At 36.7% G+C, this 25005-nt stretch overlaps 4 protein-coding genes across 6 annotated transcripts; 1 reads left to right on the top strand and 3 right to left on the bottom strand.

The window, feature by feature from the left end:
- Window positions 1–1306: 1306 nt before the first annotated feature.
- Window positions 1307–3386, bottom strand: LOC111810946 (putative membrane-associated kinase regulator 2). The gene is made up of 2 exons (XM_023697806.2): window positions 2063–3386; window positions 1307–1963 (listed from the first exon to the last, which is right to left on the bottom strand). The coding sequence occupies exons 1-2, from the start codon at window positions 3381–3383 to the stop codon at window positions 1884–1886; spliced, it is 1401 nt and encodes a 466-aa protein (XP_023553574.2). The 5' UTR covers window positions 3384–3386; the 3' UTR covers window positions 1307–1883.
- A 4953-nt stretch (window positions 3387–8339) lies between these two features.
- LOC111809632 (uncharacterized) lies at window positions 8340–13940 on the bottom strand. 2 transcript variants are annotated; one of them, XM_023696000.2, is made up of 16 exons: window positions 13496–13939; window positions 12803–12924; window positions 12623–12711; window positions 12507–12542; window positions 12330–12426; window positions 12197–12239; window positions 12017–12117; window positions 10955–11019; window positions 10371–10867; window positions 10212–10299; window positions 10017–10127; window positions 9369–9937; window positions 9156–9294; window positions 9017–9085; window positions 8804–8932; window positions 8340–8674 (listed from the first exon to the last, which is right to left on the bottom strand). In XM_023696000.2, exons 1-16 carry the CDS (start codon window positions 13714–13716, stop codon window positions 8561–8563), a joined length of 2490 nt encoding a protein of 829 aa, XP_023551768.1. In that variant the 5' UTR covers window positions 13717–13939; the 3' UTR covers window positions 8340–8560. The 2 variants fall into 2 exon arrangements, with proteins under 2 accessions (XP_023551768.1, XP_086973840.1); XM_087117714.1 differs by having other exon boundaries at window positions 8804–9085; window positions 13496–13940.
- A 1684-nt stretch (window positions 13941–15624) lies between these two features.
- Window positions 15625–21869, top strand: LOC111810688 (FAD/NAD(P)-binding oxidoreductase family protein). Of its 2 annotated transcripts, none has more exons than XM_023697435.2 (10): window positions 15625–15736; window positions 16283–16394; window positions 16526–16625; window positions 16991–17134; window positions 17417–17475; window positions 18349–18416; window positions 18492–18543; window positions 18745–18918; window positions 19007–19606; window positions 21407–21869. In XM_023697435.2, exons 1-10 carry the CDS (start codon window positions 15729–15731, stop codon window positions 21620–21622), a joined length of 1533 nt encoding a protein of 510 aa, XP_023553203.2. In that variant the 5' UTR covers window positions 15625–15728; the 3' UTR covers window positions 21623–21869. The 2 variants fall into 2 exon arrangements, with proteins under 2 accessions (XP_023553203.2, XP_023553204.2); XM_023697436.2 differs by lacking the exon at window positions 15625–15736 and adding an exon at window positions 15772–16091.
- An 860-nt stretch (window positions 21870–22729) lies between these two features.
- Window positions 22730–23442, bottom strand: LOC111810312 (dirigent protein). Its single transcript, XM_023697005.2, has one exon. It carries the CDS (start codon window positions 23414–23416, stop codon window positions 22829–22831), a length of 588 nt encoding a protein of 195 aa, XP_023552773.2. The 5' UTR covers window positions 23417–23442; the 3' UTR covers window positions 22730–22828.
- Window positions 23443–25005: the final 1563 nt, after the last annotated feature.

Raw genomic sequence — 25005 nt, 5'->3', positions numbered from 1 at the left:
CTTAGATCCAGACATATACGACAAATTCAAAACTAAATTAGAAACAAAAAAAAAAAAAAAACAAGTCCTCACATGTCGACTCGAAGAATCCTATTTGAAAGTTAGAAACACACCGTTTATGATGAGTTAATTGATGTCTAGAAGGGAAGAACTGCTGGTCAACCTCTGTAGCTTCACATGTAGGAGACATTACAATTACAATTACAATTAATCATCTGCCTAATCTCTGTCTCCCGCTGACTTAAAAAGGATAGAAATGAAAAAGGGAAATGGAGATGTGAAAAATACCCTTTGTCCATATGCTACCATAGATGTATGTCTCTGTAACAATCCAAACCCACCACTAACCACTAGTAGATATTATTATCTTTGGATTTTCCCTTCTAAGTTTCCTTTCAAGATTTTAAAACGCGTGCATTAGAGACAGGTTTTCACACATTTATAGAGAATGTTTCTTGTTCTTCTCTCCAACTAATGTAGGATCTCACAATCCACCTCTTTTAGGGGCCCAACATCCTCACTATCACACCACTCGATATCTGGTTCTAATACCGTTTGTAACAGTTCAAGCCTACCGCTAGTAGATTAGGTACTCTTTGGGGTTTCCCTTCTGGGTTTCCCCTCAAAGTTATAAAACGAGTGCACTAAGGAGAAATTTTCACATGTTTATAAAGAATATTTTTCGTTCCCTTTTCCAACCAATGTGAAACCTCACAATTTCATATAATGCCCTGGCCTCTGCACCTGATCAAGTTAGGATATTAATTTTTCAATGGCAACACAGAAGAAAAAGGAGAGGGAAAAGGGTTGTTGTACAGTACAATCAAAGGAGAGTCTGAATCATTATACTTGTGAGATTTTGTAAGTTTCTGCCTCCTTCATTCAACTCTTCATCTTCTTCCTCCAATGAATGATGAAGATTTTAAGCAAGAAAACTTCTATCACATAGTTAAGCTTTTTAGAGTAAATAGTAAGGGCAGAACAACTTAGAAGGAGAAAAAGAAACAGAACTCAGAAAGGTCCAAAAACCCTCTGTTGGAAAAAATCTCCACCATCCATTGAGACAATAATACGTTTATATGTACTCCAAAAGATATTGAAACATAGAAAGAAAAAACAACCATGATATGGAACAAGATAGCATTCCCAGAAGCAGTGATTCTCATGGGACCAAATCAAAACCTTATGTCTTGAAAAGACAGAATTGAATCCATATATAAATACCTAATATTTTAAAAACTTTAGCTCAAGATTTCAACTGATTCATGAATATGGAGACCCATCATCATTAACCTCCATAAAGGCATTCAATAAATCCCCACATGCTTCCCTTTCTTCTTACTTTTAGACCATAATCCATTGGATAAAACAAGAAATGGAGAGAGAAAAGAAAACAGAACAAACAAAGAAACTCATTTTCACTATTTAAGTAAAACCCACTTTTCCCCACTTCTCTGACCACTAAACACACCATTTTTTGCCACAGAGAACACCCTAAGTTAAGACCCACATCCTTTACCAATCTCAAAAGCCAAAAAAAGCAACATAGTTTCATAGCACCCACTTGAGCTCAGTGGTTTTTCAGCTCCAATTGGTATAGGCAAAGGAAAAATCACATACTTAGGGGCAACTGCTCTTGGTTTGTGTGCATCTTTCTACTGATTACAAAAAACGCATACAATCCAATATTTCTTCCCTTCTTCTCTTTTCCCTTCAATGGAAAGATTGAACTTTTACTTAGAAGCCACCCCAGGAATTCAATCCTAACCCAACACAGCTGGCTGCATATGTTACATATACTACACATATTTATATATAAAGCGAGAGAAATCTTCAGGATATCGACCCAAAATTTCTCGCCGTTTCTGTCGGCTTTAATCTGATCATTGTTTTTCTGTTAAATCTGAAGGTTTCTCACGCAGAGTGTCGCTTACTGACCTTGATAGCAAGGAAGACTCTGAATCTGTCATTGAAAGAAATTATCCGTTAATGAAGAGAAGAAGAAGAAGAAAAGGGTTAATTTTTAATACAAGTAACGGAATAGTTAGACAGTTTTATTCACCTCGAGATGCGTTGAAGGATCTCTTGCAATGGAGAATCGCGCTCTGGATTCCGTCTTGTTGCTGGATAAGCGAATCGTCCCTTCTCGAGGGAGCCATCCCTGGTGGCGCCGCTGCTACGGCGGAGGAAGCTGACCGACTTTTCCCCAAATGCTTGCAAACTACTCTTAGTTTAGCCGGCATGTTCCTGCCCTTGCTGTTGGCGGTGGTTGTTGGTGCTTGCACTTGCACACCATCTGTCTGTGTCTGTGTCTCTGTCTCTGTCTTTGTCATGGGTTTCTCCAACGGCGGCGAGGTGGGTGGCGGTGCACCGGACTTGGCTCCGGCTGCCCCCAAAATAAGCTGCCCGGATAGCCTGAACTTCTCGCCGTATCTCCTTGAAACCCGAATGTACAGAGGCTTCACCATCTTCAAGTACTTTTGCATTATTACGTCTTTGGAGAATCGATTTTCCTCCGAAGTTAGTTCATCGGAGCTTTGTTTCTGGGGTTTATTGTTGTTGTTGTTGTTGTTGCTGCTGCTGGTAGTTCCTCCGGAGCCTCTTGAACTGTTGTCTCTGGTAAACAGAGACATGATCGGAACTTCCTCCACCTTAAGTTTCACAGCGAAAAGCTTACTTTTCGTCTGGTTCTGTTCTTTTCCCGGTTGGTTCTCGTTTTTCTCCGGTGGGATTTCCGTCGTCTCTTCCTTCACCTCAGTTTTGGTCATTTCCCCTACAGATCCATCTGTCTCTGGTTTCTTTTCCCCGTTCGATTTCGACTTCTTGAGACCCGACATGAATACCCTAAACTTGGCAGCTGATTTCAACAATGTGACACGAAGCTGCGGCCTGGCGTTTGGTTCAGAACCGCCATTGGAGGAGGCTTCAACTGGGACAAGCTTTCCCTTGAAAAACAAGTCATCAGAAGGAGAAAACGCGAGATTGGCATCGGCATGTTCGTTGCTAGAGCCAGATGACAGCGTGAAGTTGAACTCTTTCTCACCATCCGAATCCCCATCTTCTTCATCATCATCTTCTTCTTCTCCTTCACTTCCACCAGCACAGTTTCTCCTCCCCTCATCATTTCCCCCCTGTTTTCGACTCTCATCCTCATCAGGAACAGCAAACTCCAAATCAAAGAACGGCCCATCATCCTCATCATTCTCCTCATCACTTTCCGCCTGGTTCTGCGGCACGGCGGTGACAACACTGACAGCGCCGGCAGCAGAGCAATTTCCATTAAAAGCAAAATCAACGGTGGCAGCAGCAACAGCAGCAGCAGGAGGAGGAAGAGTAGCACCGCCGCCCCCTCTCCAGTATTTGAGCAAGCTGAAGCTTTCCATGGTTGGGAGAGCCAGAATAGAGGAATGGGTTAGGTTTAGAGAAGAAGGGGGTAAAAAGGAAAAGAGAAGCAAGTATAAGATAAGTGGGAAAAGGAGGTCCCTTGAGGTCGAGGTCAGTCAGAGGTTTCAGGAGAAGGACGATGGTAATGGTTGTTGCACTTTGCAGGTCTGAAAATGGGAGTGTGTCACAGAGTTGGTAAAGAAATACCCTTTTTTACCAAAGAAGAAAGATAAGATTTTTACGTTTATTTTCTCCCATCTCCATTATATCTTCTTCACAACCTTAACTCTGCCTTCAATTAAATTGATGATGGCGGAATTCATTATTGGGGTCAAAATTAAATAAATGGGTGGAGACATGTCAACTCCCAACCTTTTAATTAGGGTTCACTTTAATTTTCAAAATTTTCAATTTTTTTAGTTTATAATACTAGTTTTTACCGTCAATAAATATGAAATATATATATATATATATATATATACTTTTTTTAAATGTATTAGGGTTGAATTTTGAAGACAATATTAACACCAAAATTGGGTATAGATAATTAAAAGAAAAATTGGATTATTTACTATTTTTGGGTTTGGAGTCCAATTTCCCATAATAATATGATGAAGTGGGCCCCTTTGTACTGAGACGATAGCCTCTCCGAATCTTAAATGGGCCTCTCAGGGGTTGCCTGAGAACAGTACCCATCGGCTCCATTTCTCAAATAATTTTTTTTAAAAAAGAAAAAAAAAAAGGTTAATATTTTTCATAATTCATTGAAAAGCTTCCACCTGCATAAAATTCCCCACTTTCTCCTTCCTTCTCTTATCTGTGAATCCCAACCTACACGTGGGGTTATGACATTACATACCCCATACCCCCAAACATAAAGTTTATTTTATTATTTTTTTTTCTCTACATATTTCATTATTATTAATAAATTATTTAACGAAAACATGCTCTCAACCACGCTAAAATAAATTTTCTTCAAAAAAAAAAATATATATATATATATATATATACTAAAAATGTATTTGTTGGATGCAGCGTAATTTAGGGAATGATCATGGATTTATAATCAAGGAATACTGTCTTCATTAGTTTGAGGTTTTCTGGAAAACCCAAAAGTCTTATACTCAAAGTCCTAAAGCAAAGTCATGAGAGCTTATACTCAAAATTGACAATATCAATCTATTATGGAGAGTCGTGTTCATCTAACATGGTATTAGAATCGTGCCCTAACTTAGCCATGTCAATAGAATCCTCAAATGTCGAACAAAGAACTCCAAAAGGAAAGAAGTCTAGCCTCGTGAACAATATCATACCATTGTAGAGAGTCGTGTTCATCGAGTAGAAACAATTTAATTCAAAAACACTTAAAAGCGTGTTCATCGCTTTTGTTTGGTTTTTTTTATGCTTTTCACTGCAGCTCTTTCCACACTTTCAAATGCCGCTCCTTTCTTTATTTCCTTAATAATCGAGTTGGCTATTTTTGTAACGTCAATGGTAGAGTTTGCGAAGAGAGTTGAAAAAGAAGAAAGAACCCCAAGATTTGTTCCTTGAAACGCCCTTATGAAAAAGGTAAAATAGATTGATGAGATAAATGGAAGAATTTATTAAAAATGTTTATAATTAAGTATTTTTTTATAAATAAAAATATATACTTTTAAACATGGTGTTGAATTTTCCTATTTTGAAATAAGTAAACAAAAAAAAAAAATCAAACTATAGTTTTAAAAACTAATTTCATGGCATGAGGACTAATAAGATAATGAAACAAAATAATTAAAATTAATTTAAAGTCATAATGGATTTATTTTTGTAAAAGAATAAAAATAATATATTTTGGTAATGAAAATATAGAAGTGGGTACCCTTGGGTTGTCCTTGTCCCCCCAAACATAGATTTGTTTGGTGACCTTAGTTCAAATGTCATTGTAATATATATATATATTTCATTAATGAAAGAAACATATTATCCAAATTAATATATCATAACATCTGTTGCCAAAAGATGGGAGCTTGGACCTTCCACGTGTTTTTTTTTTTTTTTTTTTTTTTGTCTTTTTCCTTTTCCAAAACAATTAAATTTTCATATTTTTTTTTTAAAAAAAAAACAACTTTTTTCTTGGTGGGTTCAATGCATATTTATAAGTTAACAACAAAGTGGGGACATAAAAGATTTGGTGACGAATGAAACTAAGAATGAAGCAATGTTAAATGTTTGGTTTAATATGCAATTTAAAAATTCAAATTTTAAAATAAAAGATTCGATCAAATCAAAGTCGTGCTTCGTGTTTGGATACATGTGGTTGGAAGCAGATTCTAAGATTCGATACGTGTTTGATAATATATATTTATAAAACATAAAATTAATAATGAATATAAACTATTATTTTTAATAAATTTATGAATTTATTTTAGCGTATAATTCATAACACATATTTTAATTTAATAAAAATGAGATTAATAATTGAGTTTATAATATGAAGTACAATGCCCACATTAACATAGGACAAAACCTTAAAAAAAATAAAATAAAAAATAAAAAATAAACGGTTTAAAGAATCTTAATTTTAGTTAAATTGGTTCCTTGATTGGGATCATAAAATTGGAACCATATCTCGTTTATATCCACCTTTGTCGGATAAATTAACATAAAATAGTTATATTTACTTTTTAAAAACATATATTAATTGGCATTTAAAAAAAATTATCCAAAACTTTTTATTTAAAATTTTAAAAATAATATTGAAACTTTTGATAATTTACGTCTACTTCAAATTTCTAAGCTATTTTTTTAATTTATTTTAAAATAAATTACGTTAATATACCACAAATCTTTTCAAAATTCTAAAAATCATCGACTATCACAAAAACATATTAATTCTTCACCTATTTTATAAGGGTACAGTAGAAATCACTAAATTTTTAGATTTGAAACAAGACTTGGTTTGCTTACCCATTTGACAACTATATTTAAATTTAGGAAGACGTCTAAGTAATAAATGAATTTTTTGAGATATTTGAAATCAAATGCATATGTCTTAATCTTCTATATCATATGCAAAGTCGAAAGACACTTATCATTTGTAGGACAATCATTTAAATCAATAATGTACACATTAACATCTCTATTTCCAAACGAACATTTTTCCGTATTATATATATATATATATATATATATTATTAGTGAAAAAAAAAAGAAAAAAAAAAAAGATGAGCATCTAGTTTATTAGAATGATTTGATTGGAAGTATGATGAAAAATGAGTATAAAGAGAACAAAAATGAGTTGAAAAATGGAAAATATTTCAAAAGAGAGTCAAAGGAGAGCTCTTTTCTCAATGCCTCAATAATTGCAACTCAAACTCTATTTTTTATAATATCAATTTTTTTTTCTTTTTTAATTTCCAAAATAAATATTAAACTTCACAAATTTGATTCATCTTATTAAAAAAAAAAAAAAAAATCAATGGAATTAGAAAATTAATATTCTAAAAATATGGACATTAATTTAGATTTTTTCGATTATTATTATTATTATGTTTTTATTAGAGATCAATCCTGAACCTAATGGATTACAAAGGAATCCACGGGTGACGAAAATTTCAAAGTCCAGCTGCCGAAAGCACGATATAACAGCTGCCGAAAGCACGATATAACAGCTACCGAAAGCACGACATAACAGCTGCTGAAAGCACGACATAAAGTAGCGCCAAAGTGGGAAAAAAAAAAACATTTAAACCTAAATTAATTTTAATATTCAAGATGTTTTTTTCTTATTAAGTGAATTTGTATTATTTATATGTTTATTTAATTTTTTAGAAATTTTAATGGGCCCATGGAGGTATATAGAGACAAAATGATGATGGTAAATCACAAATTTTGGCTTTTTTTTTTTTTTTTTTTTTTTTTTTTTTTTTTTGGGAATTACACATTTTCTTCCTTTTATTATTTCTTTTACCTTTAGTTTTTGTGTTTTACTTTATCACATTTTTTACCTTTTTTTTTTTCTTTTTTTAACCTCCTTTTGTCTTATTTGGACATTTAATCAAATTCAAAAGTGACTTCTTTTATTTATTTTTTTAATCCAAATAGTGATGACGATCGATAGAGGCCGAATTCAAGCCTTGGAGCTCTTAACGCCATAGATGACAGGATAGAAGAAGTGTGGGTCAAATAGCATCGAGAAAGAGAAAGATAGGAAAGATGTCAAGTCATGTTCTACTATCAGCCATTCATGAAGAAATGTTCGAGAATTGAGATATTTTCATAAAAAATCATTACACCTGAACATACTTAAAGAAAAATCGTCACATATTTATGTAATACTCAATTTTGAATGACTGAATTTTTTTTCTTCTTCTGTAAAATGAATGTATAACAGCCCAATCTCATCGCTAATAAATACTGTCTCTATGAGTTTTTCCTCCTATGTTTTCCCTCAAGATTTTAAAACGCGTCTACTATGAACAGTGTCTAGTCCTACTCCGACTAGTGTTTTGCACCGTCTAATGACTGACTCTAATACCATTTGTAACAGTCCAAGGGCAGTGTTGGTAGATATTATCCGTTTTGATACATGCCACTATTGGTAGATATTATCCGTTTCGATACATGCCACTGTTGGTAGATATAATCCGTTACGTATCGTCATCAACCTCAGAGTTTTTAAACGCGTCGTCGAGAGAGAGATTTTCACACCCTTGTAAAAAAATGTTCCGTTCTCCTCTCTAACCGATGTAAGATCTCACGTAATAACTTGCTTTCTTGATATCATTAATCAAGAATCTCGCAAAAAAATGAACATTAGTATGTATAAATTCCACGAACACCAGTTAAACTTAACGTTTGATCTCTCTCTCAGTTAAAAAAACCAGGATCGGAATTTATATCCTTTCATCGAAACCTCCTAAATTACATTGATTTATCCTAAAAATTGAATCGAAATTGGATACAAACAACAATTTAACACAAAATATAGAACATAATGAACTAAGAACCAAAAGAAAAACAAGGTCTTTTACTGTCAAGAACAGCGCCAGCCGCCCATCCAAAGAAACTAGCTGCCTAAGTGGTAATGTAATAACATCCCGACAACAACAAAGCTCCATAGAAATGGAACAAATCATCAAACATCCATACATAAACTCTCCTCGTATTTACACAAACACACAGCTCATGATCCTCACAGGAAATAACTCAACTGTTGCTTCTTCCTACACCCTCCTTCCCCATATAACTCATTCCATTGCTTCAATTCACTCATCATCGACCCTTCCGCTGCAAAACTCGCTGCAACCTGAAAACCAACCGTTCAAACCGTCTTCCCGTTAGAATTCCCGTCTTTTTTCTCGATACGAAGCGTACTCTCCCTATGCCTACCTACCTAACAGGCTCGAACTAACAATGTGAGAAACGTCGACTTTACCTGATTCTTCGCTTGTTTGAAATCCTCCATATTTAGCGCCCTAAGAGTGATGACTCTTTCTTCCTTGCTTTCGCCATCTCCATCCCCTACTGCCTTATTCTGCCCTTCAGCAGCCCTTCGTTTTTTCTCCTTCGAAACAAGAAAACGAACGATATATAAAGAAACAACGACACGGGGATTGAAGTATGGCTGTGATGATTCCCTCATACTTACCATATCCTTGAGTCTTTCTTGCTTTATTAGCTCCCGAACGGGTCGATATGCAGCCGTCATACAGAAGTTCTGGTTTAAAACGTAACGGATAAGTCGATAAATTATTAACGTTTTCGAGGTGGAAAAAATGAAAGCAAACCTTGAGATCACTTCCACTATATCCTTCTGTGAATGCAGCAAGGAGCTTCATGTCTAGCCCTTCTTCAACCTTTTCTTTCCCCAACAGAGTTGTTAATATCATTTCTCTATTCTCTGCTGTTGGTAACCCCACCATTATTCTGTTCATAAAAAGCTTGGCCTTTGGTTAATCAATGGAGAAGGGTACATATTCAACAATGTTGTGGAGAAATACCTTCGCTCGAATCGACGTATGATGGCTTCGTCGAGGTCAAACGGCCTATTGGTTGCTGCAAGAACGAGCACGCGCTCCCCTGGCTTTGTCAACAGTCCATCCCAATGAGCCATGAACTCGTTCTTTATTTTCCTCATTGCCTCATGCTCGCCAACTCTCGTGCGCTGTCCGAGCATACTATCTACCTCGTCCACAAATATGATCGTGGGAGAGACTTTGGCTGCTAATGTGAATAAAGCTCGAACATTCTTCTCGTCTTCTCCGAACCATTTCGAAGTTATGGTCGACATCGATACATTAATGAAGCTTGCTCCGGCTTCTTTCGCTATGGCCTTGGCTAACATAGTCTTTCCAGTTCCGGGCGGTCCGAACAATAATATGCCTCTACATGGCTTCAAAAGACCTCCGAGAAATAAATCCGGCCTTCGTAAAGGAAGCATTACAAGTTCTTGAAGAGAATCTTTTATCTCCTCCATCGCCCCGATATCGGAAAATGTAATATTAATCTCGTTCGCTGGTATGACCTCCGGCCTAATGCGTTTCTCGAACTCGTTGTCTGGTTGAACTTCCTACGTGACAGGTGATCGTAATACAAACATCAGTAATGCCATTCATAGAGCTAGCAAAGGATTATAAGAAGAGACCTACCGGGGCTTTTGCAGCTGGAACCGCGGTCTCTCCCTCGGTTTTCGTCACTGCAGCAGGCGCTGCTTCAGCTGTGGTATCAGCTTTTGCTTCGGATTTCGCCGCTCCCGAGTCCTGGATATAACAATTAAAGCACTCGATGATCTTATTCGACCGTCCTCGAGGTTAAAACAAAAACGATCAAACTAAAATATGAACCTTTGAAGCTTCAGTTTGTGCTTCAAGCTGTACTGAATTCTTGCCAGTGGATTTTCCTGCTTGGAATATGCTCAATCCATGGGACAAACTGCTCGATCGACAACACGATGAGTACTTAAAACGAACAACGAGAACTCAAACAAAAAGAATTCATCTTACCTCTTGCTCGAAATGATCAGTTTTCCGTTTCGGTATTCAGGATCCTTGTTGTTCATTAGATGATAAGAAACTGCAGACACTACAATCTCTTCTACGTAGTTACTGAGAACCATCGTATCAGCAACGCAGATCGAGTCGAGATCATCACAGTCGAGATCATTTGCTGAAAGAACTTCGATGATATGGTTTCGGTTGTCCTGAACCTTGATCTTTTTCATATCTTCTTCCAATTGAGACTTCCAGCTGACATGCTGAGATTCATCTTCGGGTGGCCTGATCTCGATATTATAAGGAAAAAGAGCGGACAGCCGCTCGTCCACCTCCATATAATCATTGCTCGGATCGATAGTACGCGAACCGAGTATCAAAATTGATCCAGACAGTTTTTGTAGCATTTTTTGGAACAAGTTGTAGATCCTATTTGAGGTCGATAAGAAACTATCTACGTCACGAAGATATAAAACAATCGGACTCGCTTTCGACACGTATACAAGAACCTGAAACCAAATAAAAATGACTTATTCTCTAAACAAAGATCCTACAGAACTTCAATTGAATCAGTAAAGAATGCAACTCATTGTTACCTTATATAGTGACTGTATAAGCAGTTTCTCCTCGAACGCCCAGCTGCTCGTGTGCTTAAGGGAAGCTACAAACGATAAAACTTAAACTAAGCCGAGAAATCGGAACAAAGCACGACTAAAAGCAGATTTTTTTGTAACAGTTCAAGCCCACCGCTAGTAAATATTGTCTGTTTTGGCCCATTACGTATAGTTGTTAGCCTCACGGTTTTAAAACATGTCTACTAGGGAGAGGTTTCCACACTCTTATAATGAATGCTTCGTTCTCCTCTCCAACCGATGTGGGATCTCACAATCTATCCCCCTTGGGGGCCAGCGTCCTTGCTGGCACACCGCCCGGTGTCTAGCTCTGATACTGTTTGTAATAGTCCAAGCCAACTGGCCACCACTAGCAGATATTGTCCACTTTGACCCGTTACGTATCGCCATCAGCCTCACGGTTTTAGAACACGTATACTAGGGAGAGGTTTCCACACCCTTATACTGAATGTTTCGTTCCACTCTCCAACCGATGTGGGATCTCACAAATCTACCCCCATTGGGGACCCAGCCGTCCTCGCTGGCACACCGCGGTGTCTGGCTCTGATACCATTTGTAACAGTCCAAGCCCACCGCTAGCTGATATTGTCCTCTTTAGCCCATTACGTACCGCCATCCCTCACGGTTTTAAAACGCGTATACTAGGGAGAGGTTTCCACACCCTTATAATGAATGCTTCGTTCCCTTCTCCAACCAATGTGGGATCTCACAAATCCACCCCTTTGAGGACCCAGCATCCTCGCTGACACACCGCCCGGTGTCTGGCTCTAATACCATTTGTAACGGTCCAAGCCCACCGCTAACCCGTTTTGACCCGTTACGTCTCACCATCAGCCTCACAGTTTTAAAACACGTCTACTAAGGAGAGATCTCCAAATGCTTCATTCCCCTCTCCAACCAACGTGAGATCTCTCATTCTTCAAACTCAAAAAAGATCACAGAACATCTTCAGCAACCAACAAACGAGTTTCGATTTTCAACGACATGTTTAAGTTCAACAACGACACGAAGATTTGAACAACAAACCTGACTTCTCGACATTGCACTGGTTCGCGAGGTTAATAATATTAGCAGCAGCAGACGAATTTCTTCGAAGTTTCGGAAGATTAGAAGATCCTTCCTTTCCCCTGCAATAGTTCAAGCACTAGATACATTACAAGACATCCCTTCTTCTATAACAATTAAACTAACATAGACCAATCATACCACGACGCTAGTTCCACACCACTACGTTGCCTCCGCAACGAACCTACAACGTGCACCAAAGTTTAGAGACTAAAACAGAATCGAAATCAACTTAAAATCATTATAGTTCTAAACTCGAAACTCAAAAACCGACCTGTTCTTTGTTCTTCTCGGGGTGGAAGGATCGAAAACGATCCAAATAAGCTAGACAATTTCTCCAATGTAGACTCTGAGGTAGACCTTCTAAAAGCCTAACACAACAAAAGGGATCATAAACTTGATTTCATGAACAAAAACCAAATAAAAATGACATCTTTTTAAGGATTCATACAGATTCCTTGACAGAAGTCCCATATTTGCTCTGAATCTGAATCAAACACAGGTATTAGTTCTTGATTCCAATGAAGAAAACCCCACAAAAACTGAAATGAAATTAAGAATCTTCACCTTCAAGGAGAAGTCAGTGATATCTAAAAGCAACAATTTGGCCTCGAAGTAGTGAGCCAATGCCTTGGCAAGCATTTGCTGGTAAAGCTCTTCATGAAGGGAACATAAGAACACAAAGATTACAACCTTTGAACATGATTTTTGGAAGATTGAAGTAAAAAGATTAGGGAGAAATGAGACCAGCTGGGCCAGAGAGTAAGATGGCTCGGCTTGCAGGCGAGAGGTTTCGAGTGAACTTCGAAACTTCAGCGTGTTTCAAATGCACGTACGCCGCACTTGTTAATACTACTCGTGTTTGTTCACTGTCCACACAAAAATAGAGTCAAGTGTCACTTATTTAGTTCATAACTCTCGTTTATTTAGTTCGTAGCCCTTTTGGTTAATAGTTCTGATTAAAGTTTTAAGTGGATATATAGTTTCGACACGAAAGAACATAAACATAGTGGTCGTCCAATGAGATGCTACTTCATAATAAGATAGTACCTCTTGGTAGCCGTACACATATTACGTGCTTACACTTATTTAATTTATTATTCTTCGTATTTTAATTATTTTCAAAATAGGATTTCGGCTTGTTTTATCGAACTCATTTCATATCATAGTTCAAACATTAAAGATGGGGTTTACTAATTCTTTTCGGTTCCCACCGAATAGAACCCCTGGATCATCTGTCAAGTGCTGAATCAATTACTTCTTTTAAATGTGGCCTTTTGATCATTTTATTTCGATACATGAATTATCTTGATTCATGACATTAATCTTTGTATCTATTTGTTTAATTTCTATCTGTGAGGGTGTGTGAGTGCGATCAATCTTGTTTCAGCTTCCGTTAGAACGGTATCAATAGCAATAAGAGAGAGGGGGGAGAGAGACCTGAGATAATAAGGGAAATCTTCAAAAGTGACTTTGCTTTGACGGCCATCAACAATCTGTTTAAGCATTTCCTGTTCGAGCTTGTCGGCGGTGATGAGGTTGGAGGAAGAATTAGAGGCGGACCATTTGGTGACGACGCTCTGTCCGGTGGCTAATCCGAGCCCCACTCCAACTCCGACGCCGACACTCAACGCCGACAGCAACAAACCCTTCTGCTCCATAATTAATAACCCAAAAAGCCTCTCTTCCTTTAATTGGGATCACAACGATCAAAATTCCTTATAATAAAAATGGGTCATCAATCAAAATTCCTTCCGACCTCTTAATTTTTCTTCTCTTTTACACAAAGATGGGTATTTTTAGGCGGAGCCGGCAGAACCGGATCTGAGTCACGGCGGCGGAGGGGAGTCGCTGCGGTGGTGGTGGGATATGTCCTCTGTTTGGTCTCTAGTTTTTTAAGGCATACACATCGGAGTGCGTGTTCCTCGGGTGGTTACGTGGCACTGTGTTGACGGTTGTACGAATCGGCAGGTCGGGTTTTTCCCCTTTTTTATTTCTCGGACTGTCCCACTCACGCGCCTACGTCACCCTTTTCTCAGAGTTTGCGCCGAAATGCGAGTCCTCGAGATGAGATAAGGTACCATTTTTATATACTTTTAAGTATATGTCAGTTTCACAGCTTTAAAATGCATTTGTTAGGAAGAAGTTTTTACTTATTTCTTTAATCGACGTGGGATCTCACATATAAACTATAGTTCAAACCAATTCTCGATCAAATTTGTTGGCTTGACCCAAAACTTTTCACTACTTATTCATATGTGACCTTAGTAAACAACATTGGATGTCCATGCACTTTTAATTGCAAGAAGTGCATAGACGTTTCGTTTCGTATCAAGCACTCATGGTATCTTTTAAGATTGTATCCAAAGCAAAACTATGAGAGTCTATACTCGACTATATGATACTATTGTAGAGAGTCGTATTTGTGTTTATCTAACTCCGACAACCCAACCCGAAAACAGAAGAAGATGAATATTGATTTGTGAATGCCAAGTTGGGGTTGTAGTGAAGGGAAAGGAGCCGACATTTAGCACGCAGAACAAGGTAGGCGCAACTGAGGTGGCTGCGTTACCCCTTTCCCGAGTACCCTATTTTGTACTGTTTTCCACAATTTCAGTACCAAATTCTAACTATTTCTCGTCACAGGACCAAATTTTGAGACACACACTTGTTGGAAAATGTGTCTCTCATACAATTTGCATCGCAAGTGCCCAAGTTTCTTCCACCATTTTTCTTCTTCGCTACTTTCTCTAAATCGAAACTTAGGGTTACAATGTTTGTAGACACAATTCTGTTCTTAGGTTCAATATTTGTCGCTGAACTCCTTCTACGGCACCTCAAGTACCTCTGCTTCAGGTGTTTGATGATTATAATCAATATGCTTCAGACTCTCTTGATACAAGACAACCTTTTTAATTTAACTGATTACAACCCTTTCCTTCCCTTGAAAGAAAAATGTGAATTTTTTGTATTCTCTGTGTTATAGATATGATACGTCCCCAACTTCAACAATTTTAATTATGGGTTTATTTGACATGTTTCCGTATATGTCAAATAAGAAATATTATTGTTTGTTTTATTGTTATTGTTTTTCTTCTGTGCATAGAGAGATCTATTATCAAGAACAGGAAAGGAACGAATAGACAAGAACAATTGGGTCTAATTTAAAATTAGGTACGTGGTAATATTTAAAGAGTAAATAATAATTAAAAAAAAAACATAATATTTTTAACACAACTTGTAGGAAAATAAGATCAAAAGATAATATAATTGTAATTAAAAAAAAATTGGAAAATTAATTTCAAATTAAATATACATTTGGGCTAAAAATAAGCCTTCTTTTTCACTTTTGGATTTTTTACTATACCCCAAATTTCCTCTCGAGATTGGGCTCGAACTATTTCGGCCCAAATTGAGGTTGGGCTCAAACGATTTCAACCCAAATTGAGATTGGGCCCAAACGATTTCGGCCCAAATTGAGTGGGCTCGAACGATTTCGGCCCAAATTGAGATTGGGCTCGACTATTTCGGCCCAAATTGAGATTGGGTTCGAACTATTTCGGCCCAAATTAAGTAGGCCCAAAAGAGGGACGCTATCTCAAGGAGATCTCTCGGCCCCCTTCTACATTTCTTCGGGCGTCTTCTGCTTCTTCAGCTTCTGCAAAGGAAAAGAATGAACAGGTATGTAACTCTTCTTCTTTCACTCTACTTAAATTGACGGAAAATATGAATTTTCCTGCTGTTGGATCGTATGAATGATGAGTGTTATTTCATCTAAGCTTTGTTTGTTTCCGGGGAAAATGGTTTATCATCTCGGTTCTTTCTCTTTCCCTTACTCAAAAAGTCCCATGGGTTGCCAATTCAGTAAAGTCCTGTTCTAAAATTTGGCCAACGAAGAATCATGATCAACCCAATTGAAAATTTGTTCATTCAAAAGTGTTCGTTTAATTTAATTTCAATTGGCAACCTACGACCACAGCTAGTTATTTTCTTCGTTGGTAGCTGCTCTCTACCCTCCGTCATAAGACACATAAATGTAGGTGAATAAAAATCTGGCATCCATGGCATAGAATTTTGTATTGGGTGCTCTCTTTTGATACTGGATTTTTAATCCAATATTTTGCTGAAGCTTTTTTTAATCCTTCGTAAAAGGGTTGTTTCGATTTTCCATCAGAAGAGAGCTATCTGCGTTGATATTGTAATATGATATAATATGTGCTGAAACAGGTTAGTTAGAAGAAACCTTGTCACTAATGTCTTTGGACCGAAGACTCGATTGAAGAACTTCTGCTCTGCTTCAGCTGCTAAAGTTTCTGGCTCAAATGGAGACCATAGCTATGTAATACTATAATACTACATCTGATAATGAGTAATATTGGTTTAATTCTTCTCAGAAGATTGTCTTTGCTTTTCTATATTTCCCTTTGTGTGACTGAGAATATTCATATATTTGATGCACCCAAATCTCAGGTGCAAGGGGAGAAGCCAGGTTCCACAGATAGCTTTCCTCAACATGACATTGCTATAGTTGGAGGCGGCATGGTAGGCATGGCCTTAGCTTGCTCCTTAGGTAGGTGATTTTTTGGATGAATAATTCCGCAACTTGTACTATGTCGATACACAAAGCACTCACCATTCATGTCTTCACACTTGAAATGATGTATTGTTGGATAACAGAATTGTTCTATAATTTCGTTTTCTTTTTAGCGACTGAGAGTTATCAATGTACGTTGGAGTCGAATGCTTTGCTTTTGTTGTTTCATGGATCTTTATTTGCTTGTTTTTTGTGTGTTTTGGTTATAATTTTGTGATTATCTTAGAATATCTAGACTCTATATACACGGGAAGTCCTTTTCGTCTTGCAATTTTAACTATAATTTATGAAATTAAAAAATGGAATTCTTATCAATAATCTTACTGTTGTTTGTATTGCAGCAAGCATGCCATTGACTAAGCAGTTGTCTATTGCCATTATCGACAGCAATCCAGCATTAAAGGGTGGAGTCAGCATTAAGAAAGATGGTCCTCCCGATCCAAGAGTGAGCACAGTGACTCCTGCAACTATATCTTTCTTCAAAGGTGGTGAATTTATATAGTTATTATAAATATTCTAAGATCTGATGTTTTTTTTTCTCACTAAAATCACTCTTAGTTATTGAACAACACTGTTATCTAGGCTAACTTTGTCAGAAAATTTGAAAGCATATCATTTTTGTTTCATCCTTTTGCTGTTCCACTGTACGCAACATTGTGCATCATTTAAACAATCCTTTGAAGCTGACACGTAATGTTGGCTTACCTTTCATCTTCTCATATTCCAAATTATTATTGAATTCAAATAACAGAATTCTCATTGGGCAGACATTGATGCATGGAAATATGTTGAACAACAGCGGCATGCATACTTTGACAAAATGCAGGTATAGACTGTTCTTTGTAAACTATCCTTTGGAAATTCTAGTTAAAGGAATATATTGTTATAGATCAGTTTAAATACTTTTTCTATTAGTAGGTCCAGCTCCCTTGTAATTTCTAATTTCATGTCACAGTTGAAAGGGATTGAGTAATTATTAAGATCAATAATACTTCATCCCTTCTTGTGCTTTAGTTATAGCTATTTGAATGTTTTGTTTGTGGCGCATGTATACATTATAGAAGAAGGTAGGTGTGAGGTTTTCTACTCACAATCAGCCTAAAAACTCAATCAAACACAAGCACAACAAAAAATCAATAGCAAATAGCACTCTAAGAAGCACGGATACTCTATTTCAGTAGAGAATTTGTGGACAACGTTTGGACGCGCTTTGGACATGTCCAATTCTCTAATTTGCGTGTCCACTTTTTTGTTTTCGGTTACGCATGTCAACACCCAGATACTTGAAGGGGACACACTAACATATTTTTTCCCTTTAATTTCGTGTTTATCCCAGCCCAAGGTAGAAGCCCAAAAAGTTTATAAACTTTAAATAAAAGAAACATAAAGAAAAGAAAAGACAAACAGGATTTCTGGTCTAATACTATTGCCTTTTTGTTGTCCTTGATTCTAAAATCCTGTTTGAAATGATAATTTTTAAGAGAAGAAAACACGAAAAATATTTCACGACCTTGTTGGATTTGTTCTGTTGCTTTCTAAATTTGTTGTTCATATATAATTACTACTTATTTTTTTAGCATTAACTTGTTAGAAATATGTTATATGCTGCTAGTGTAATGCATACAATTAAGCTTGGGAAGAGTTTTTCGTGGTTAGAAAATTAATCGGAACTATCGTATCATCTTTCAATCTTTGTTAGGTTTGGGACTATACAGGCTTAGGTTACACAAAGTACCATGCAAGAGATGTAAATAAAGAATTTTTAGGGTAAGCTCCAGCATGCAAAATGAAAGCAACTCAATTAAATAGTTATTGGGTGTACTCATTTGGCTTTGGATTCAGCTGCGTGGTGGAGAACAAAGTGCTTCAAAGTTCCTTACTATCACGCGTACAGGTAATCCTCAACTGTTAAATTCCTTCACTGATAAATGGACTTTCCAAACTCTTTGAGTTCAGTGTTCTGCTTTGCTTAAACTTTTCATTATAATGATAGATTTTATCACTGAAAGCCAAGCCGCATCACAACTGTTTTCAATTTATTTCATAATTATGCTTGCACAAAATATCAGAATGCTGAGTACCTAAATTTCAACAGTGTACAGATGCTCAAACAACAATATATTCTTCCAGATTAACCTCAATGAACTTAAGCCCAAGCGGTTCACCAACAGTAGCAGCTAACGTATCGTCCAAGACAACATTGAATGAACCAGGACATTTAGCCAAATTGGAACTGAGTGATGGCAGCAGTTTATATGCAAAATTGGTGGTAATTATCTCTTGTAGGAAGGAAAAAGTTTCTAATTTTGGAAAAGTTGCTAGTTATTTTTCGACATTGTATCCGAGTTTTCTTGCAGATTGGCGCAGATGGTTCCAAGTCACGTGTTAGAGAGTTAGCTGGGTTTAAAACGACCGGATGGAATTACTCACAGAATGCAGTTATCTGTACGGTGGAGCACACTCAGGAAAACTTTTGTGCATGGCAACGATTTTTGCCTTCTGGACCGATTGCACTTTTACCACTTGGGGATAACTATAGCAATATAGTTTGGACTATGAACCCGAAAGAGGCTACAGATCGTAAAGTAATGGATCGGGATGATTTTGTGAAGGATGTAAATTCTGCTCTGGATGGCGGTTATGGTCCTTCTCCACAGTCGAGCATATTTGGAAGTCAAAGCTTTTTTTCATGGCTGAAACCTGATGTCACTGTTTCAGTAGATGAAGGATTTGAAGTTCCTCCAAAAGTGGTCAAGTTGGCATCTGAAAGAATGGTCTTCCCATTGTCTTTGAATCACGCCAAGAACTATGCTTCCAAGCGTGTGGTTTTGATTGGCGATGCAGCACACACTGTTCATCCTTTGGCTGGTCAAGGAGTTAATTTAGGTTTTGGAGATGCCTTTTCTCTTTCGAAAGTAATTGCTGAAGGAGTTGCACTTGGAACCGACATTGGAGAGGTGGGGTATTTTTCTCTAATACTCTTTCATCCGTTGTCCTAACTATTGTGTTTATCTTTTCATTTTTTTAAATTTAGTCTGAGTCCAAGTTTTTCATTTTGTCACATGGAAGGTTGTACTGTAGCTTGTCTAGCCACAATTATTAGGTGTCATCTGACCCTTATATTTGGGAGTGGGAGACTATAGGTTAAAATATACTCTTTGTCCCAACGAACAGCCTTAGGTTTGTTTTCAATTTGATCCCAAGGTTTTAGAAGTTTGAGTAGTGCCCTCAACTTAAGAACGAACTCAAGGACATAGTTGTAACAGCCGAAGCCCACTGCTAATAGATATTGTCCTCTTTGGGCTTTCTCTTTTACGCTTCCCCTCAAAGTTTTCTAGAACGCGTCTGCAAGTGTGAGGTTTCCACACCCTTATAAAGAATGTTTTGTTCTCCTCCTCAACCGATATGAGATCTCACAATCCACCCCCCTTCGGGGTCCAGCGTCCTCGCTGGCACTCGTTCCCTTTTCGAATCGATGTGGGACTCGTTCCCTTCAGGGCCCAGTGTCCTTGCAGGCACACCGCCTCATGTCCACCTCCTTCGGAGCTCAACTTCCTCGCTGGCACATCGTCTGATTTCTGGCTCTGATATCATTTGTAACGGCTCAAACCCACCGCTAGCAGATATTGTCCTCTTTGGGCTTTCCCTTTCAGGCTTCCCCTCAAGTTTTTTTTTTTTTTTTTTTTTTTTTTTTTTTTTTTTTTTTTTTTAACGCGTCTGCTAGGGAGAGGTTTCCACACCCTTATAAAAAATGTTACATTCTCCTCCTCAATCGACGTGGGATCTCATATTGGTTGTTGTTTCATTTTGTCACATGGGAGGTTGTCCTGTAGCTTGTCTAGCCACAATTATTAGGTGTCATCAGACCCTTATATTTGGGATTGTGGGACTATAGGCTAAAATATACTCATCGTCCCAACGAACAACCTTAGGTTTGTTTTCACTTCGATCCCAAGGTTTTAGAAGTTTCAGTAGCGCCCTCAACTTTAGAACTCAAGGACACAGCTCTACAACCTATAGAACACATCCTGTTCACGTAACTGTACAACCTCAGACTTATCAATTGTTAAAAAATTTCCCTTAATCCTGATTAGATTTAATAAGATGTGCGGTTCTTGACGTGCCAAGTTGTACTTGCCTGACAACCTTAACATCCAGGGATTGAATAGCAATGACCAACAATAGATTTGAATTTTTCATGATATTTCCTTTGTTTTCTTGTACATGCTTAACATCAGTAAGTCGAACTTATGTGATAGTTTTAGCATGTATATAACTCTGAGCGTTCGGGTTAGTTTACGTTACTTGAATTGAACTCCATGGAATAAAAATAACCAAAGCCTTCAAAGGCATCTAAGTTTTGATCTTGCCTTTTTAATCACATGTCAATCCATGTTGGTTCATTTGATTGACCCATTATATTTGGTAAGAAGTTCCTTTATCTTTAAACTGAAGGATGATGCATATGTCCATTTCCTGAAGTTTTCTGTTAGTGGAGAGTTGCAAGGCACTCTCGACCCTCCAAATTGACATCTGATCCATTAGGGGGACTTCATAAACATGCTCTTAAATTCAACATCGTCGTCCTCATACGACAACGACTGTACTTTATCTCTGTCTTTGTTTTTGAAATTCTGCTTGTAGAATGAAGAAAGTTGGTCATAGACGACGAACCAAAAACACCATCGTTATCAGATGGTCTGTCGTTTTCGTTGCTTTTGTTATTGAAGTGAGTTGAATGAATGAACTTCATGCAGGTAGGATTGATGAAGAAATATGAAGCAGAGAGGAAGCCTGCTAATATTGCTATGATGGCCATTCTGGATGGCTTCCAGAAGGCGTATTCTGTGGATTTTGGACCTCTCAACGTCTTGCGAGCTGCTGCTTTTCATGGGGCTAACTATATTTCTCCTCTTAAAAAGAGTATTATTTCATATGCCTCCGGAGATCAAAGGCTGCCTCTCTTCACTTGAGGCTTAAATAATACACACAAAGGAGACTGCAAATCTTATAGACAGCAAAATGAATTGGTTCTTTTTTTTTTCTTTTTTTTTTTTTTTTTCATTATGCTTTGGAATAAAATTTGTTCTTTGTAGAGAAATTTCGTAGTGAATCGTTTTCGCTTATTAGAGGCTGACTCTCTTTTCTACTAGACATAAAATTAAAATTTTGTATTTAATGACACGACTAATTAATAGAATATTAAACTTTTAATTTTAATTTGGTGTATAATACATTCATAATTTAAAAAATTGAATAAATCAATAACATGTTAGATAGCTTTTAAAATGATCTATTAATATAAAATTGAAAGTTTAGCGATTTATTAAATATTGCAACAAATTGATTCTATAAAAAAAAAAAAAAAAAAAAAAAAAATTAAGGCTTAAATTAATCTAATAATTAATTAAATGTTAACTTGTACAATTCCAAATTAATTTGATTTTTATTAATATTTGGAATTTTGACTTGACACTTACCTTCATCACTTGTTTCTTAAGAAATTTCGTAAGAAGTTAATGAACAGAAATGTATCATAATTTCATGCGATAACACGACCCTCCGCAATGGTATGATATTGTCCATTTTGAGCATAAGCTCTCATGATTTATTCTTTGTTTATAAACTCATGATAATTCCCTAAATTATGCGACGTGGGACTTCCATCATCCAACACCTCCCCTGAACAAAGTACGCCTCCCCTTAATTAAGACTAGACTCCTTTGGAGTCTTAGTCATTTGTTATTGCCTTCAAGGAAGCTCGACTCCTTTTTTTTGGAGTCCTTTGTTCGACATTTGAGGATTTACCAATCTATTGGCACGACTAAATTTAGGACATGACTTTGATACCATATTAGATGAACACGACTCTCTATAATGGTATGATATTGTCCACTTTGAGCATAAACTCTCATGGTTTTACCTGTAGCACTCTCCCGTAGGTCACTGATGTGTGACTTCATCAAACACTATAGATAATAAATATCAATTCTTTTAAATTTTCTTAAAGGTGATTTCGTTTTAAGAAATTTGAAAATGGACGAAATTGAAATTAATTTTTTTTTTAAAAAACGGTCAAATAAACCTTATCCAATCAATTTATTACATTACATTGAAATCAGATTGGAATTGGAACAAACGAAAACGGGAGAGGGAAAAAACAAAAGCCCTAAAAATCATCACCAACATTCAAACAGTTTAATATCCGCTCGAAGCCGAAAATAAACTTCCCCTTCAAACGAATCCGTGGACAGAGTCGCAATCCCTCTCGCCATGAAGAAATCCCCCGTCCCACCGATCACCGAAACATCTCTCGTCTTGTTCATCAACGGATCAGCGCCAGCGAAGTTCAAGCTCCCTCTGTGTTCCGTCGAGTTGAACACAAACGAGAATCCAAGCCACGCCGTGAAGATCTCCTTCTTATCGTAAATGTAGAATCCCTGAGCCCGTCCCACAGGAGTCCCGTGCAGATTGTTATCGACAGTGATCGGATCGTCAAACACCACCACATCGCCGAAGTGGTTCATTCCTGTAAGAACCGTCGTATTTCCCCAAGCCGGAGCTCCGACAATGGCGGCGGTTGCGTTCGCAGCGTTTTTGCCGTTGTAGAGGATATCGTGGAAATAGAACACCAGACGGCGGCAGGGGCGGCGAGAGCGGAGTTTTCCGGAAGCGGCAGCGGCGGAGAATGCAGAGAGTATGAGGAGGAGGAAGAAGAAGAGATTGGGAATGGGAGATTTGGGAGCCTTGGGAGCCTTGGGAGCCATGATTGTGGATGAAATTAGGGCAGTATTTGAACATGGAATCGGATTGCGATGGTTCTTATAGAAGATGAGTGGAGATTGAATGGGGGAAAAAACAAAAAACGGAGGTGTAACTTGGGATCGAAGAAAAAAGAAGGAAGAAGAGATTGAGGAATTTTTGTTCTACGTTTCGGGATGCTTAATGTCTACTTCTACGACTGATAAGGGATTAGTTGGTCCACTTGCGGCGGCTGGGTGCGGCAGCGGGCTAAATAAATTTTCCATAATTTCATCATGGGAAGGTATAGTTATTTATTTATTCTTTTTTTAACGTTATAATTTATTTAAAAAAAAAAAAAAAAACTTGTGAATTTTTATTCAAAATTTTAATATTACTTCATAAATATTTTTGGAACGTGCTATTTTTGAACTTTTAAAAATGTTTAAAGCGTTTTTTATTTTTTTTTATTATAAAATTTAACGATATTAACGAAACTTTGTAATACTGAAATGAAACTCTTTTTTATAAATTAAAAGATTTTATTCTTGAGCACAGGAGTATATATATATATGAGAAATAATATGGTTTAAAATTTAACCGATCTTAGTTTTTTTTTTTTTTCATACGATGATAATAAAAAGTATGCGTTATTAAATCATAATTTTTAATAATGTATTTGAATCTTAATTTTTTTTCGGGAGTTCATTAGAAAAAAATAAAAAAGATATTTTATGATTTAATTATTTAAACCAGAGCCGGTAATTTAGACTTGATGATTCTGATATTGTTATACAACTTGTTTCTAAGAGTGAAAAATATCCCCACAAATCAACACTTGTCTTTTAAATATTGTCTTATCTGTAAACATATGTTTCCTAAGAGTTTTTCTTATCCCGAACATAACTTTGAAATTTTTATGATTGCGCTACCGAAATAAAAAGTGCATTTTTTTCGGTAGCTATTAATTTCGTTATGATCACTCTCATTTGGATGTAAAACCACTTAAAAAGAAGATGCACATCGTTGACATATATAGTAACTATCTATTATTATTATTTTTTTTTTGTCATTTTTTACTATATCCTTATATCACTCTGGTTTCGATGTGGTTTTGGTCTATTCATGTACCTTTACTTTACTTAGACGTCACATACCCACTAGCTTTTGTCTTGATTCCTCGAAATTATATCATAATGGATTGTATAACGCCTCATGACTAGGATTATGATTAATATTAGAACATATAAGTGTACTCGTTCATACCACCAAGATTATCTAAGATTGTATTATTTATTACAAAGTGGTGTAGTTCATATGTCCTTTCAAACGTTTAAATTGATTAAAAAAATTATTTTCAGATGAACAACAAACATGAGAATAAAGAAAAGAAGAGATGAGTAATGACACAGTTGGGCATGTCTTATGAGATTCAAATTAAAGCAAATTTAATTAAAAATTAATGTAATGGGGGAAGTTCTTTACCTAATTGGTGGGTGAACAAAACCCACCAACTGTTTGTTTGTTATGATTTATTAAAGTCTGTATTAATTAGGGACTTTTTAGTCTGTATTTTGTGTTTGTAACTGATATTAGTGATACGTTATAATTTGTA

This window comes from Cucurbita pepo, chromosome 14 (genome assembly GCF_057944985.1).
Source record: "Cucurbita pepo subsp. pepo isolate OVF chromosome 14, ASM5794498v1, whole genome shotgun sequence".
Taxonomy (NCBI): domain Eukaryota; kingdom Viridiplantae; phylum Streptophyta; class Magnoliopsida; order Cucurbitales; family Cucurbitaceae; genus Cucurbita; species Cucurbita pepo.
Note: the sequence above shows the minus strand (reverse complement) of the source record. Positions and strands in the feature narration are given on the sequence as shown.